Source organism: Aedes aegypti, chromosome 3, assembly GCF_002204515.2.
Source record: "Aedes aegypti strain LVP_AGWG chromosome 3, AaegL5.0 Primary Assembly, whole genome shotgun sequence".
Taxonomy (NCBI): domain Eukaryota; kingdom Metazoa; phylum Arthropoda; class Insecta; order Diptera; family Culicidae; genus Aedes; species Aedes aegypti.
Window position 1 is genome coordinate 38,106,183 of NC_035109.1, and position 15,905 is coordinate 38,122,087.

The 15,905-nt window shown below is 38.2% G+C and overlaps 1 protein-coding gene across 3 annotated transcripts in view; it reads left to right on the forward strand.

The window, feature by feature from the left end:
- The window catches only part of LOC5574407 (protein app1), a 100,702-nt gene that overhangs the window by 81,285 nt on the left and 3,512 nt on the right, over positions 1–15,905 (forward strand). For all 3 annotated transcript variants that reach the window (XM_021854649.1, XM_021854650.1, XM_001655064.2), the window contains exon 2: positions 9,349–10,621. In XM_021854649.1, coding sequence (XP_021710341.1) covers positions 9,349–10,621 — 1,273 coding nt within the window. The remainder of the gene's footprint in view (positions 1–9,348; positions 10,622–15,905) is intronic.

The following is a 15,905-nucleotide window of genomic DNA, read 5'->3' on the forward strand; positions in this document are numbered from 1 at the left end:
ATATCACTTCTGCTTCCCAAGCAGAAGGTCTCAGGTTGTATCCCAGGCCCGCCCCTTTCTCAAATTTGTAGCATTCTTACTAATGGCTATTTTTCTATATCTCTTTGCGTCATTTTTAATAATACATCGAACATCATCATTGCAAGAATTGAAAAGAAAAAATGCGGCTTTCTAATAACAACAAAAATACGAAATCGAAGCACTTTTGAGAGAAAATACCTCTTTCTGCGGAGCCAATTCTATTCCGGGGGAAACCCACATTTCAGTTTGTTGCAGTCTCATCTCTATTGATTGGACAATCTTCAAATCAATAATGAAAGACTTTCATCAACTACAGTGCCATCTATGGTCGAACCCGTTTCCCCATATATTCGTTCGATTTTATTCATTCAAACTTCAAGCCTCAACTTCGTTAATCCTTTAGATTTGACTGATTTCGCTTAAATTTTCACCGTAGCTACTGGAGGTCCAAGTAAACAAATTTGGGGGTGTAACTTAAGAGTTTTGTTGTTTAATTATCATGGGGCCATCCTACTGTCCATTTTTCATAGTCATATTTTCTGAAAATCGTGTTTCAAATGTTTCAGCTTAATATAAATCCAGGCAAATATAAGAAAAGATCTTTTCAAAAGTATTAATCACTAAAGCCAACTAAACCAATGGACCAATTGCAAACTAAGTTTTTTTCGTGACTATCCAAAGACCAGCCATGGACCTGCATGGGGATCGTGACATATAGTTTGGGAAACTAAGACGTATAACATAGTGTGATGGGGCGTTGCGGTTTGGCGTCACTGGGAATTTCGCTGGAATACGGCGACTACCAGGAGGCGTACTCAGACGCCACCGTCCGGGGGCATGTTGCTGTGTTATCACTGAAATGTGTTTTGATAACGCCACGCGTGGTATTCATTCAATTTTGCATCGAGTCCGAAGGGATGTATAGTGGAGATGGTTTTTGCAGTTTATAATTTGCAGTTAGTATTATAACAGTGCAGAGTGCAGACTAGACAAAGCTTGAATTGTCGGTTGTCAAGTATACGAAGGTACTGTAGAAAATTGGTAAATTGAATATACATTTCTGTGTTAGGACGAAACGTTTTGAGGTGGAGTGAAAATATAATCTAAACAAGTAGCTTCCGAAAGATATAGACTGGTGTCTGTGGTCTCCTTAGTAAACGGAAGGTTATGAGTTAAATCTTAGCCCTGTCTTTCAAAGAAAATCCAAACGTGTTTCATTTATTTAGATAACATCTGAACAGATAACACTTTTATAGCAAACTTTTCAAACGTTCATTTGATAATGTCCATATTTTGCGCGAAGCAAAAAAATTGACTGGATCTATTAAAAATTGTTCTTCGTAGAGTCGCTCCGCGTAACACTTTCTTGCGCATATGCTGTCAATACACGCTGCTTTTGGAACGATACAACGTGATGCTATAGGAATATTTTCAGTATTTTTTAATGATTTGCATCCCATAGTCGTAAATAAAGGCATACCCAAGTAACAATTTTAGTCTTACGAATTCCTTCCAGGGGGCTATAAATAAACGCCCATAAAACCACGGTCAAGGCACTGTTGCCTTCATTGCATCCCCCAAAACCTCTTGTAGATTAGAACGTGACTAGTACTCTAAAAGAGGCTATGAAGCGCATATTTATTTCACACAAATAAAGCAAAATAGCTTTAATGGTAGCTATTTTGAGGCCACCTGTTCTAGATGAATGTCGCTTCATCTTGAAAATGATTTTATCATAACGTCGATCTTGCCGGATTTATTCCAACGTGAACAAAACAAAATAAGATTGAAAACACGTCTGTGATAATATATTTCGTATTGCTTTTTATTTGATGTGATTTATTTGAAAATAGTGCTCAAATATTTAGTGCCGATTGAGATTTACTGTGAAATGTGATGAGAAAGAAGTAAATTTGCCTGTGCCCCCTCTGAAAGGGGCATAATTCTACTTATTTAGCATTTGCTAAAATAAACCGCCTGGTGGAGAATAAAACATATTGAACATTTCTTGGTTTGATTGGGCAGTAATTGTGCTTCAAATTATATTCAAACACGTTCAATCATCACACCATAGCATCTTATGAGCGAATTCATTGAGATAATATGATTTGAAAAAGTGAAATTGTAACAACCGGAGTGAAATTAATATGGCGGAACCATAATTGATAGATTGTCATCAACTAATGCTGTTTTGTCATCATAAATACACGAATAAGGGCACGCTGTTATGATACGGCATTTGTGGATGTAAAATTACTTTAAAAATGCTGATTGAAGATGATTCAGGTTTTTTTTGGCTTTTTATGGTAAACAAGCAGCATTCAACAAAGTTTACAGTTTGGGTATGTCATTCTTCATAATGCTTCATACGCAAAAAATAAAATAAAACGGACATTAGTTTGTCATTTTTCCGTCAGTAATAAGTGTTCGCAATGCATTTGCAATGCATCTGAAGAGCCCAAATACTGATTTAAAAGGATATATATAAGGTAAGTTATCAAGATTCAAGTGCAAGTCAATCAGTTTTAAAGCAGCTTTTATGACAACAAGGTGTATTATATCAATCTTTTACCAAAGCCGTCACAAATAAGTATCATCCAGCCACCATATGCAGTTTAAATGAGGTATTATATGCTGCAATAAAGCTAATCTTGTAGCCACAAAATTTGATCTTGATAGTTTGTCTCTAAAAGGTTTGGAAAACGACTAAGAGCGGACTTACAAAATATCATCTTCCAGCAACGTTAAATGTCGCCTCTAGCTATCATAGCACTCACGTAACTGTCATAAAACATTAATAAATCCACACGAATGTCAAATTGCTGTGGAATTGTTACTTGGGATAATCAGTATCTTTTAACTCCCATAACAACCACAATGTCTACTTTTTCCATATGTAACAGTTATGGATTTATGGGCAGAGTGGGAGATCCTGAATAAATTTTGATTGAATCATTATATTTTATATTGTCTGCAAATTAATATTTTAAACTTTTTCTGATCACAATTACCATAACAAACTGTTTTTTGTTCTGGGTAATGATGGAGCACGGTTCCAAGAATGCTAAATGATTTGCTGTTGTTCATAAGAAATTTCTTGGATCATCATAACGAAGCGATAGTCCATATTAGCTTCACAAACGCAATAGCAAGCCAGTTGTGATTTACAGATTGTTGTTTTTCCATAGATAAGAGCATAGTATATTTGATTTGAGAATTAAAATATCGGGGCCTTCCATAGCCTAGTGGTAAAATCCGCGGCTACAAAGTAAGCAATGCTGATCTTTTCGTAATATGAATTTCCTTGATATCCCTAGGCACAGAGTATGATTGTGTCTGCTACACAATATACGAAAGCGGAGATTGCAAGTTAGACAAAGAAGGCTCTCAGTTAATAAAGTTAATAATTGTGGAAGTGCTCTTAGAACAGCTGAGATGCCAGCCTTGTCTCAGTAGGAACGTAATGTCAAGAAGAAGTATCGCGAAAAAAAAAGATACCTGACGAGCTTTCCAGGAAAAATCAGGTGAATGTCATTTCTGGTAGAATGTCTTATTTTTTGTGTCGGAATACTCGTTGAAGTTTGTGGTATAAATTCTCACAACAAAATTTGTACTCCATTTTTTGCCTATGTGTTTAAAGTAATATTGATCGTAAACCGAGTGCGTGGTCTTTCGATTCGGTTATATGTTCCGGAGGGACGAGGTACGGAATCAAGACAAATCGTGTTCGGTTCGTGTTGATCAAGTGCGAAAAGCTTCGTGTTCAGCCGAGGATGAAGTACTGGTGAGATCATTTCATGCTTATGGTAATTCATTTTTATCGTTGCAAAGCTACTTTTATTTTTATTTTCTTTTCAAACAAGCTATGAAGGGTTCGTCACTACAAGTGTCGACTTTTTCGTGTTTCATTTAAATTTAATATACCGTCAAGCTACCATTCACCGTGCATTTAAGAAAAAAATGTTCTGCAAAAAATTATATACCTTTTCCAAATAATTTGGAGCGTACTAGAATACTACTTAGTAGCGTGCAATTATATCATAATTCAGGGAAAAATTTAAAACTAGTGATGCATAACAAAAATAAACTCAAAATTTATGTTTGAAAATGTCATGCTTCGGTCGCCTCGTACCGTTCTATGTCACCATTTACCATGCACACTAGTGCACCATTCACCGTGCGTATAGTTTTCGTCGTGATTTTATTTCGTATCTTGAAAAAACGTTTTTGATGGAGTAACTATGTTACTAGTAGTGTGCGCACTCATTTTTAAGAGTATTAAAATCTACATTTACAATAAAAACCTTAAAAAGTTTAAAAAATGGCTGAATAATTATTTTTTCACTAAAATCGTTATAGGAGGTTTGACTGTATTGTCAAACCCATTCCATATTCACTAAAAACTAAATATAAAGTAGTTTAATCACAATGTAACAATAAATCTTGTATTACCGAATAATTTCATGCCTTTTACACTAATGCACAACCATATATATTGAAGAGGGTCCATTCACCGTGCATTTGGGTTTCGACTGAGACACAATAAAAAATTCTAATTTGCATAAAGTCCCATTGCTCATACGATGAAATACATCTTACTAATAGTATCCACAGTAAAAACTACTTGAAATTTAAAAAAAAATCGTGCTCTAACGTTAAAATGAAAAATGTGAATTTTTGGTGTTTCTACTAAGAGTGTTGGAAAATCTTATTATCAAACAGAATTCACATGATTTTGACTACATAAACTAGATTTTTCAAAATGCTTTGTGACAAAAACTACTTCATTTCATCAGTTTTATCTTATTTTGCTGACAAAAGAATAATTTGTGAAAATTGTATGAATATTCTATAGGAATTTGTATATGTGCACGGTGAATGGAGACCGCACGGTGACTGGTGACTTAACGGTACCATTATATTTTAATCATTGCTAAAAATAACCTTTGAATAGTTCGACATTACGAATGTCGACGTACACATTTTTTTGTTGCAACGTAACCTTTCTTTTATTTTCAAACGTACTTTGAATGGTTCGTCATTAGATGTGACGATAATACCCTTATTTCTGTTACATACACTTTTAAAATACACAAACCTTTCTGTCTTCATCATTACTAAAAATAACCTTTGAATAGTTTGATATTATGAATGTCGACTTTTTTTTATAAATTCTTTAAATATATTTTCACTGCGATACAAAAATGCAAAATTAGTTTCAATTGAAGGTCGTATTTTGCCTCATAATTCATGGATCGCATCACCGACCAAAGGTGACTCCCAGATCTTTTTTTTTCTCTCACTAACCACACCTGTCCTGTGATGATTGTGGAGATGCAGAGGTATTCTCGGTCTTTAGAAGCAATGATCATTACACAATAACGTCCCTTCCTCTTCCTAACTGACTGTAAGGACTTGGCCGGCGCCGTTACTGATCAATAAAATGAGAGCTGCTAAAATTGCACTTCGAGAATATGCGGAAAATCCCATCCCTTATTCATTTGGATCGAAGTGCAATTCTTACCGGTTCGGATCAATCACGGAGTAGCAACCATTGACATGTACAGTCAGTCTATGCTATGCTATGCTAGGTGTTTAAAATAATATTCACCCCTATTCTTGTTTACGTACGAATGCGCTTTCGATCGAAAACCCTTTCGCATTCTCGTTTACGCCAGCAAAATCAAATGGGCGATGGATTCGAACGAATAGGATTCGATCGAAAGCTGGATCCGCCGTAAACAAGAATGAGGGTGATTGATCGTAAACTGAATCAACAATGACAATTTTTACAGTAGTTTTCGAATGTAAGCCAGAAGGAGTATCCGGCCTTCCTTTTGTAAGCGCCTTAACAAAACTTTTTCGGTATGTAAATTAGGGATTCTCCACCGAATTTTCCTAGTGAGGATATCCCATACTTCCTTCAAACTTGATAGGTTACACTTCCTTGCTGTTGCTGTTGCCAAATGATGAAGCCCGATCCTGGGCCAATTACTTCCAGTCGCCCTGAACGTTAATCAACCTCAAATTTTCTTCAACTGCAAAAAGCCATCTGATGCGCGGTCTGCCACTGAGATAACAGCCTCTCCCTGGTTCTCTGCTGAATATTAGTTTAGCTTGCCGTTCCTCCGACATGCGAGATACATGCCCAGCCCACCGCAGCCTGCCGTCTTTTTTACGATTAACAATGCCCATTTCTAGGGGCCCTCCTTAGCCGAGTGGTTAGAGTCCGCGACTACAAAGCAAAGCCATGCTGAAGGTGTCTGGGTTCGAATCCCGATCGGTCCAGGATCCTTTATTAATGGAAATTTCCATGAATTCCCTAGGCATAGAGTATCATCGTATCTGCCACACGATATACGAATGCGAAAATGGCAATTTTGGCAAAGAAAGCTCTCAGTTAATAACTATGGAAGTGCTCACAAGAACACTAAGCTGAGAAGCCGGCTCTGTCCCAGTGGGGACGTAATGCCAAGAAGAAGAAGAAGAATGCTCATTTCTTTATAGACTTGGTATAACTCGTGATTCATGCGACTACACGGTTCGGCGATCAATCCCGATTATGTCGATATTGTCCACAAAACCTAGAAGCATATAGGAACTTGTGATGATAGTTCCGTTTCTATGCACGCAAGCTCGTCATGTTGAAAAATAGGTTTGAAAGTGCAGTTTGTCTAAGGTTACGAAGGATGTTGAAATCTCAACCGCAACCCGTGTACTTGATTTCGATCCTTCCAACGTTGCACGACTCAATCTAATCAGATTCACCGGAAAACCATGTTCTATCATTATTTCCCACAATTCGTTTCCTTTCACTGAATCGTACGCCGCCTTGAAATCAATGAACAGATGATGAGTCTGCAAGTTGTACTCCCGGAACTTATCGAGGATCTGTCGTAGGGTAAACAATTGATCCAAAGGACTCTTCGAGCGGTCTCAACCTGTTGAACAGGATGTTTATTCGGGAGCAGGTCGTTAGGCCGGAAGGGTCGTTAGGCCTAGACAACATTTGACAATTTACTACTATTTCAAATGTGTTACACATTCATCAGAGCTCAGTCATTGATTTCGGAATTTTCAAAACCAGTTTTTTTTTTCGTTCAAAATCAAGACAATTTACAGGAACATGTGTTCACTGTATCTACTCTCCAACCGAAACACAGTGAACACATTTTCACTGAATAATTTCCCGTTTTTAACAGAAAACCTGCTTTTGAAGTTTCGACGATGACGATGATTACGATGACGGAGCGTTGAACGTTCACAGTGGATATTGCGGGCTTCTAAATAATGTAAATTTCCCTGATCTAACAAACTAACAATCCATACGACCAAAAAATTCTTTCGGCGGTTTCTAGGTAATGCAAATTATCTTGACCTGGCAGCAGCGAAAGTGGCTAGTTGTAAGCCGTTGTCATTTGTAAGGCTCTCCTTATTTGGGCGGAAAAAGATCTCTCTTCCGACCTGAGCGTTTACGTCGTGTTTTGGGCACTCTTCATAAGCCTCATGAACGCGTCATTCACGTCATCCGATTTGCCGCTCATCGGCGCATCGATGTTGATCAGGCTGTAGTTGAAAAACTGGCTCCATATCCTAAGCACACAGATTCGCTCGCTACCGACTCCATGTTCTGCCGCCGTAGATGTTATATTTGAACGTAGTGTTGCCAGGCCGGTTGCCGGAAATATCGTTCTCTATTTCTTTTTTCTTCATTTTTCGTAGTAAGTTGAAGGTTCGGCATGCTACCTTACCGGGGTCGCGCTACCTCCCGGTCAACCAGTCCGTGATTTTCGATAGCGATCGATATCAATTCGTTTTGAGTCGTTAGCAATCGCCATCGTTGGACAATGATCTATATAGAATTATGAAAACTGGTTGGTCGGTCTACAACACATTGCTGGGGCTGCCATCTTAGGTGTAGCTGACGTGATACAGCATTTCATACTCAGCCGCTGGATGCCAGTACAGACGCTGTTCGAGCCGCACCTCCTGGTGAACAGGCGCTCGGGACGCATCCCCTCGCTCTAGCTGATGTCAGAAGGAATAGGTCTTTATCATCGTTTGACCCGTGGGAGCGTGAGGTAGGGGCTTGTGAGGACCAGAGCTAGGACGCTCCTACCTTATTGTCGGCACACCATTTTGAAACTCATATTACTCCACAATACCCTATGTATTCAACCACGTTATCCCATTAACAAATAGTTGTTTGTTCAACAGAAACATGAAGTGAAATAAGTATAGCATAAAATCATCATAAGAATACTAACCTGTTGAAATAGTTGAAATATGATTCTTCGTGACCTGAATAAAACTACCTTTAATAGCAAAGTCATATACGTCAATTGACGAATTATATATTCTGGGTATTTGATTGTATCTGCTCTCTGCAGTCAAACCGAACGCAAGTTCAAGGAATATTAAAAACCATGACTGGGACGGACGGAAAGAGAGATTGCGATGAACAATTGATCCGGCGGAGACCCCGCGTGTAGCCTAGTATCTTCGTCGAATCGAAAAAATAAACCGTTTGAGACTTGACTTATTGCCGCGCTTGATGGCGTCACAATTTTTAACGCACTTGCACAAACCGAACACCGGGGCTGTCGTCGTTGCTTGTTTGCTGCTCAGAGGTGAGGCATGGCATGAGTAAGCTTGAAGGTTCCTCCAATTCGACAAACGTTTCCACCCGATTCAAGCAGCAAACTATTCGGCAAAAATAGAAAAGCAAAACAAGACATTATGAGGGGGGCCCGTCATTGCTCAGCGCGAAAAGTGTCTGTCTTTCATTGCCGTATGATAGGTAGAGGTAGTACCTTTTGTACCAAAAGTAAAGCCGCGGTTTTACATAATTTGTGATTTCAAAAAGTGCAACTAGTTTCCATCATAACGAGTAAGTGCGCTTTGTTCAATTAATTACATCCCATCAAAAAGCTGTTTTTTTCTGGGTAGGAAAGCTAAGTTTGATGGAAGCCGAGGCTTTAAAATTACTACTTAAAGCCCTCGCTAACCTGTACAAGCGGCTAGATATCATGAATGTGGCCTTCATGAATTGGGCAGATAAAACGTAACGCTGTCAGACATGTGCCATCAAATATAATTGATGATTTGAGAAGGTCGACGCACTTTAATCGCATTGTTCCGACACCAGTCGAACTGTGAACTTTGGCTTATACGATCAATTCATAACTCAATATTAAAGAGACCATGAAATGACATATTAGTATGATAGGATTTCCACTTCAAAAATGTCATTCTTACAAAATTATTATATTAAATATATAGATCAACAAAGAAGTAACTAACTTCCATTATCTCCTTTCGTTTCAGAAATATGACGATCCCGTCAAGGCCAGCACCACCGCCTCCACAGGCATCCTCCAACAAAACCACACGCTATAGTCCGGCCACCAACTGGGATGACACACCGTTCAGTCCACCGGCAGTTGGCTTTCCCGCAGCCAGCAGTAGAGCTGTCCCTCCCCTGACCGGAAACCAACTGAACACGAAACCCAAGAAGGCACCTCCACCGAGGCCTCCCCCACCGAAAGTTGTCCCTGCGCTGAAGAAACCCGGTCAGCCGCAGTCCATCAATATTCTGTCGAACCTCTTCGGCCAGAAGCGAAGTCATGCACCGAAAGGAGTGACCAAGTCCCAGCAAGGACAGTTGCCGATGAAATTACCACCACCTCCGAAGCAACCGCCGCCCCTAAATCAACACCCAACTGGACACTACGGTTCCATCGGGTTCACGTCAGGGAACAATGCTCAACCCACCGCTACCGGATCCGAGCTGATCAGCTTCGATTCCCCACCCAGTTCACCCACATTCACGCAAAAGTCCTGCAGCGACTGCATCAGTGTGGATAGTTTCAGTTCCGACTCAAACTATTCCTCACCGAACAATGGGAACATGTCCCAGGCGGAGAGCGGCTTCGAAGATGATTTCGTTAGCCAGCACGAACATCAACGGTCAAAGGCCACTACACCGGCGTCGTCCACGTCAGCGACGCCGTCTTCGTCAGCCCTGAAAGATCTTTGGGACATATCCGACGCCTTCGGAGTGCAACAGACGTCCACCAAACCAACAACGAATCCCTCCAGCATCTACGCACCGGTAGGCTCAGCCACGATTCGAGCTCCCGCGGTGAACAGCAAACTCTACGCATCTGAATTCGTAGATCCCCTGTGCAATGGCAAATCCGTTGCCCCAAAAGTACAAACCGTGGCAATGCCCACTATTATCAAACCAGGTGGTGCCAGCAATAGTCAAAAGAGTACTCCCGTGCACAGTAGTCTGAAGCCGAAACCGGCACCGCTGCCACTGTGGACATCGGGGAAACCACCAATCCCATTGCCGTCTTCGGTTCCAATAGCTGCTGGACTACTATCTACGGGGGCCAGCTACGAAGATGACGGCGAGGAATCCCTGGACTCCCTGCCGTCGCCACCGATGCCAAACATTCCACCACCTCCGCCACCACCTTGTTTGGTGGATGAGTCTGAGGACCTTGAGACGGCCGGCGGAGCAAGCGGCGGCGAGCCATACGGAATCGCAATGTACGATTTCAACGGAGAAACCGATGAGGATCTCAGTTTTCGGGTGAGTGACCCCCTTTTTCCCATTATCCCGATGAAAAACGGAACAGTAGATTTATAGACTTATTTACGACGACGCACGAGCACGCGGCAAACAGAAAGCAACAAGCTGACCTTTCAACGTGGCAGCGTCGTAATAATTTCTGGGGAAACAGATTTTCTTTCGCATACGCGGGGGTGTGGGAATTTTCGCGATGTTTTACATATACACTCGTTTGTCGTGAGCTAACGGTGTTGTTTTGCGGCGGGTTATGTACTTATTGGCCGCTGGCTGGGTCATTGCCAAATCTTCTTTGTTTTGATGCCTCAAGGTCTTCCGGATCTGTGTTCTAAGATAGCGAAACAATACAGATGAAAACTTAGGGGATTTCCATATGAGTACGATACGTTAGAGATCTCCCCTGAAATTACTTTAGAAATTCTTACAGAGGTTTTAACGGATATTCCCAACAAATTCTGCAGAATTTCATCCAGTAGTTTATCCAGCAGTCCAACAATAATGTGAGCTTTGACAATCCACCAGGTATCTAACGATTCTTCCGGTAATTCTTCAACCGATTGCTCTTGCTATTACTCCAGAGCTTTCAATGATTCTTACAGCATTCGTTAAAGAAAAATCCACAACGAATGATTCAAGGGTTTGTGCAGAAATTCTTTTAAGAATTGTCTAGTCAATCCAAAGCATTCCTTCAGGAGGTCAAACTTTGATTTTTCATGGTATTATTCAAGTCATTACGGTAATTCATAAAAAAAAACAGGAATTATCCAGAAAATCTTACAGGGATTATTCCGAAAAATTCTTCAGAAATTCTTCCTCCAAATCCAGATGTTTCAATGATTTTTATATAAATTTCTTCAAGATTTCTCAATAAGTTCGCCCAGGAATTCCGCATGACGCTCCTCCAAACATTTCTTTATAAGTTTAAGCATCGTGGAATTACCGTTTTGATTCATACTACGGACAGCTTCAAATTCCGGACACTCTACTTTATAATCTTTCACACGAAATGTTTCATTGTTTTTCCGTTCAAAAGTTCTCAATTTCGAGGCTTGTTTTAATAAGCATTTTTCATAGATGTCTATAGGAATTTAAAATTCCCAACTGCCTTAGACGTCTCTTTAGTGCTTTGACGATTTCAAATGATGATATGACTTTTTTTTATAATGATTTGCTTGAGTTGTCCGGAATTTGAATCAAAGTGTCCGGAATATGAGGCAAAAGTAAGGCGGCGTCCGGAACAAGAGTCATGAAATGTTCACACATTTCTATTTGTTTAAAATTAAAATCATCAACCACAATTTTAAGTTAAGTGTTTTGAAGGCTCACATGCTTCATATTGCTTCACATGTTTTTATCAAGAAATGCTACAAAAAAGTGGCAATAGTTCTACTGATCATTCCTATACAACATTCTGCAGAATGTTGAACAGGTTTTTTTAAGAGTTCAGAACATCCTTAAGATATTAATTCCGGATTTTCTCTAGAAATAGGCCGCAGAGCTACTTGGGCTACATGGTTCACTTTGGCCTGGGGGGTTTTTCTTGGCTGAATTGTCTGAAACTTTGTAAAAAGCGCTTTAGTACGAGCATATTGTGGCCAAATATGATCTTGGTAGCTTTCAAAAAACCCCACTGCCGAAATGAATCAAAAGTGCCAAGAATAAGATCCAGCTCCCTAATTACTATTGGAAAAAAAATGTAAAATCCAGAATTGTTAGAGATATTCTTAGAGAAATTATATGGAATTCTTGGCATGCTGAATGAAAATCTTGTATGAAATCCATAGAAGAATCACTAAGCGCATTTCATTGAATTTTCTTGACAATTTTCTATAATAATATCTGCAGGAGTTCCTGCAGAAATCCCTAAAAGGACCGGATCATTTGGCATAAAGCCATTTGTCATAAGGTCATATGAAATTTTGAATCACCGGGAGAAAACCGGGAAATATACGGGAATTTCAATTAGCACCGGGAAAATTTTGCATAACAAGTAATGTTTCAACCAGCACAATCTATACTTTGGTGGATTTTTACAAAAGCTTCTGAATTTAAATCCCAAGTCAATAAAGTCAAGAACATATTCTTTATACAAATGTTACCACTTGCTCTATTCTAGTAAATAATTAGACAGTAAATAAAAAACTTTCAATGGAGACAGTTATTCTTATAGTTTCATGAAACAATTTATGTTAAGAATCACAATGTTTGGATATTATAAACTTTTCTAAGCTAGCTTGCAATTCACTAAGATCAAAATAAATGCGTTTACAACCTATGATATTTATTGAAGATTTGCCATTTGTTTCTTGTTTGGGCTTCGTAAAAATAGTATAAAATTCTAATTCATTTCGGAATTACGACTGTCTTTTTTTATCAGAAATCATTGCTCTGAGAAAATGTTCTAGGAACGAAATGTTGAACAATTGATAAATTCTTTTTTATGTCTACCAAATCTATCCCATCATATAAACAAGGGTTGGCCTTTTTTAACACTGAACTTTTTCATAACACATTCCACGATTACTTAAAATGACCGTCGTAAAATATCGTTCCATATCAAACTGAAGTTTAGCAGAATCAGTATAAGCCCAGAAGATCTGATTTCCGTCTACTCCTAATAGAAATGCTTAGGTTTATGACCCAAAAAACTCGTACTTAAAAGTCGTTTGAAATGGTAAAAAAATTCGCAATAATGTTGCTTAGCATATCATTGAACCGGGAATATTTTAAAAATACCGGCAAAAAACCGGGAATTTGATATTGACTTTCGCCGCCCCCTTGAGGTCAACATATTTTTAAATCGCCCCCTTCTATGGTTTTGAAATAATTAATTTGATTGGTTGAAAGTTGTTTTCTGATGAATCAACCTTCCATATCTCGATATTAAAGGGACCATCGAGTTAGGGAGGTATCGACTTAAAAGACATTAAATCAGTGTAACTGCGAACCAAGAGACCATCGAGTAAGCCATGAGAACCAATTTTTACTATGGTTCTTCAACTCGATATCGAGATAAAGAGTTTCGAGTAATGAAGGTTTGAAAATCCTGAAAGTTGTTTTTACCTTTCCCTTAAAAAGATTTTTATTTGTTAAAAAAATCCAGATTGCTTTCTGTAGCTTTCGAGGTTTCAATACGATATTTTTTCAAATCTATTTTTAGCTACATTATTTACGTCTTTGGTATTTGATGGCTTTAGTGTTGACACTTAATTGTTCCTGGTCAAATTTTCTGAAATGAGTTCATAACATAGTGTATACGTTAAGTAATGAATTAAGTGATAGGAACAAAACATCAAAACAAGTTGTATTGAAAACTTTACCTTTGTGGATCCGGATATCTTAAATCGTAAAATAAGCAGTCCAAATTTAAAGCTATTTTACTAATAAAACATCAAATTATTTCTTTTACATTTTCAAACCAATTTAAACAAATCTAATAATCACTTCAAAAACAATTTAATTATTATCTGTGACTAGAAATGGATAACGTAAATCAAGATACGTTATCTTTTGAGAATAATACATTTGGAAACTCATAATTCAAAGTGAACATTGAAAATCGTATTCTCATCATACATATTTCGTTTTTGACAATGTTTGTTGAAGTTTTGTCTATCGTGATTATAAAATGAGCATGATAGTACTCTCAGTTTCTCACACTTCCGCCCCCTTTCTAATTTTTTCGCCCCCCAAATTCCATTTTACAAATTTTCGCCCCCTGGACCAGAATTCGCCCACTTTGGGAATCACTGCTTTACAGGTTCCCTTAAACATCATTTCAAGAATTACTGGTTATATTCTTGAAGAAATCCTTAACACTAGAAACTTAAATAAGCTATACAAAAGGAAGTAATTAAAATAATTCTGTCCAATTTATCGCCCAAACCGTATAGATAGGTCAAAAATTAGTTCTCTTCCCTAATTGAGAGATATTTCAATAAATCGTTCCCTAATTAATCCACCGATTTCTTAATTAATAGTTCTACAATTTCCATATTTCCCCAGAATTTCATCCAGGGATTACCCCAGGGGACTCTTGTTTATTATGTAAATTTTCATGTATACATTAAAATGTATATTCGAGGGTCATATATTCCAAATTACATACTAGTTCGTTCGACTATTCCTATACAAAATGATGCAGAACATTAGCCAGGGTTTTGCTCCGAGACTTCTTCGAAAAAGTAAGTTATTTGAGGATTTTCTTTAAAACATCTATCATTTTGTTCTCAAGTATTCAATCAATTATCTCTCAATAAATTCATGGCAATTCCGTGGACTAATTCTGAGAGAAATGCCCGAAAGGATTCGCTAATAAATTATTTAAATAATTCCTTGTGAAATGTCTGAAGAATTTTCAGAAGGTAGCATTCAAGCAAATCCATGATTAATGTCTAGAATTTCCTTAGAGAAATCCTTGGCTACTATCTTGAATAAATCCTGGAAGGAAATATTGGAGAATACGCTGGATCAATTTAAGTAGGAATGCCAGGAAAACTTCTGGAAAATCACTCAGAAATTTGTTCAGAAATTTCAACAAGGATATCTGAGAAATTTTTAAAATCATTTATTTTTCTCTAGACGAACAAATCATTATTTCCTGATTAATGTTCTATTACCACTTCCACAGTTATTACAGAAACCAATAGAAACGTAGTAGTCGGGTTCAGAATGGGTACCACTTCTAGTACTGCATTTGGTCCCTTGGTACTGCAAAAGGTACCCAAGTTTGACAGATAGCAGTACACTTTTCACATCATTCTAGATTTTGCTCTATTACCTTATGTGCCATAAAATTTTGGATAACTGCAAGGGATTTGGATCTCTTTATTTCGTCTTTTATTATTACCTGAGAGATTTAACGCCAAAGTTGCTATTCGTATAACCAGTGGCGATTCCCTAACCTCAAATCTACCTGTTCCACGAATAGAAATTCTTGATTTTATGCAATCAATTTGCATATATCAAGTGAAGATTTACTAGAAGGAAAGATTTCAATCATTTACTTTTTGCTTTATGATCTCAATTTGTCGAAAAATGCATTTTTAGATGCGTAGAACAGGTAAAAAGTGAGGTTACGAGTCGCCTCTGCGTATAACCCAGATGTTTTAAGAATGGCGGACGTTACCACAAGGATAAGGAACGTTGCATGCATGGAGATAACCTTACAAGGATTTCATGATATATTCTTGAAGAAATTCTGAACGAAAATCATGGACGGAATTTTGTGAAAGTATCACAGGATAAACTAAAGACTCGCTTGAAAATAAATGCGTAACATTCAACG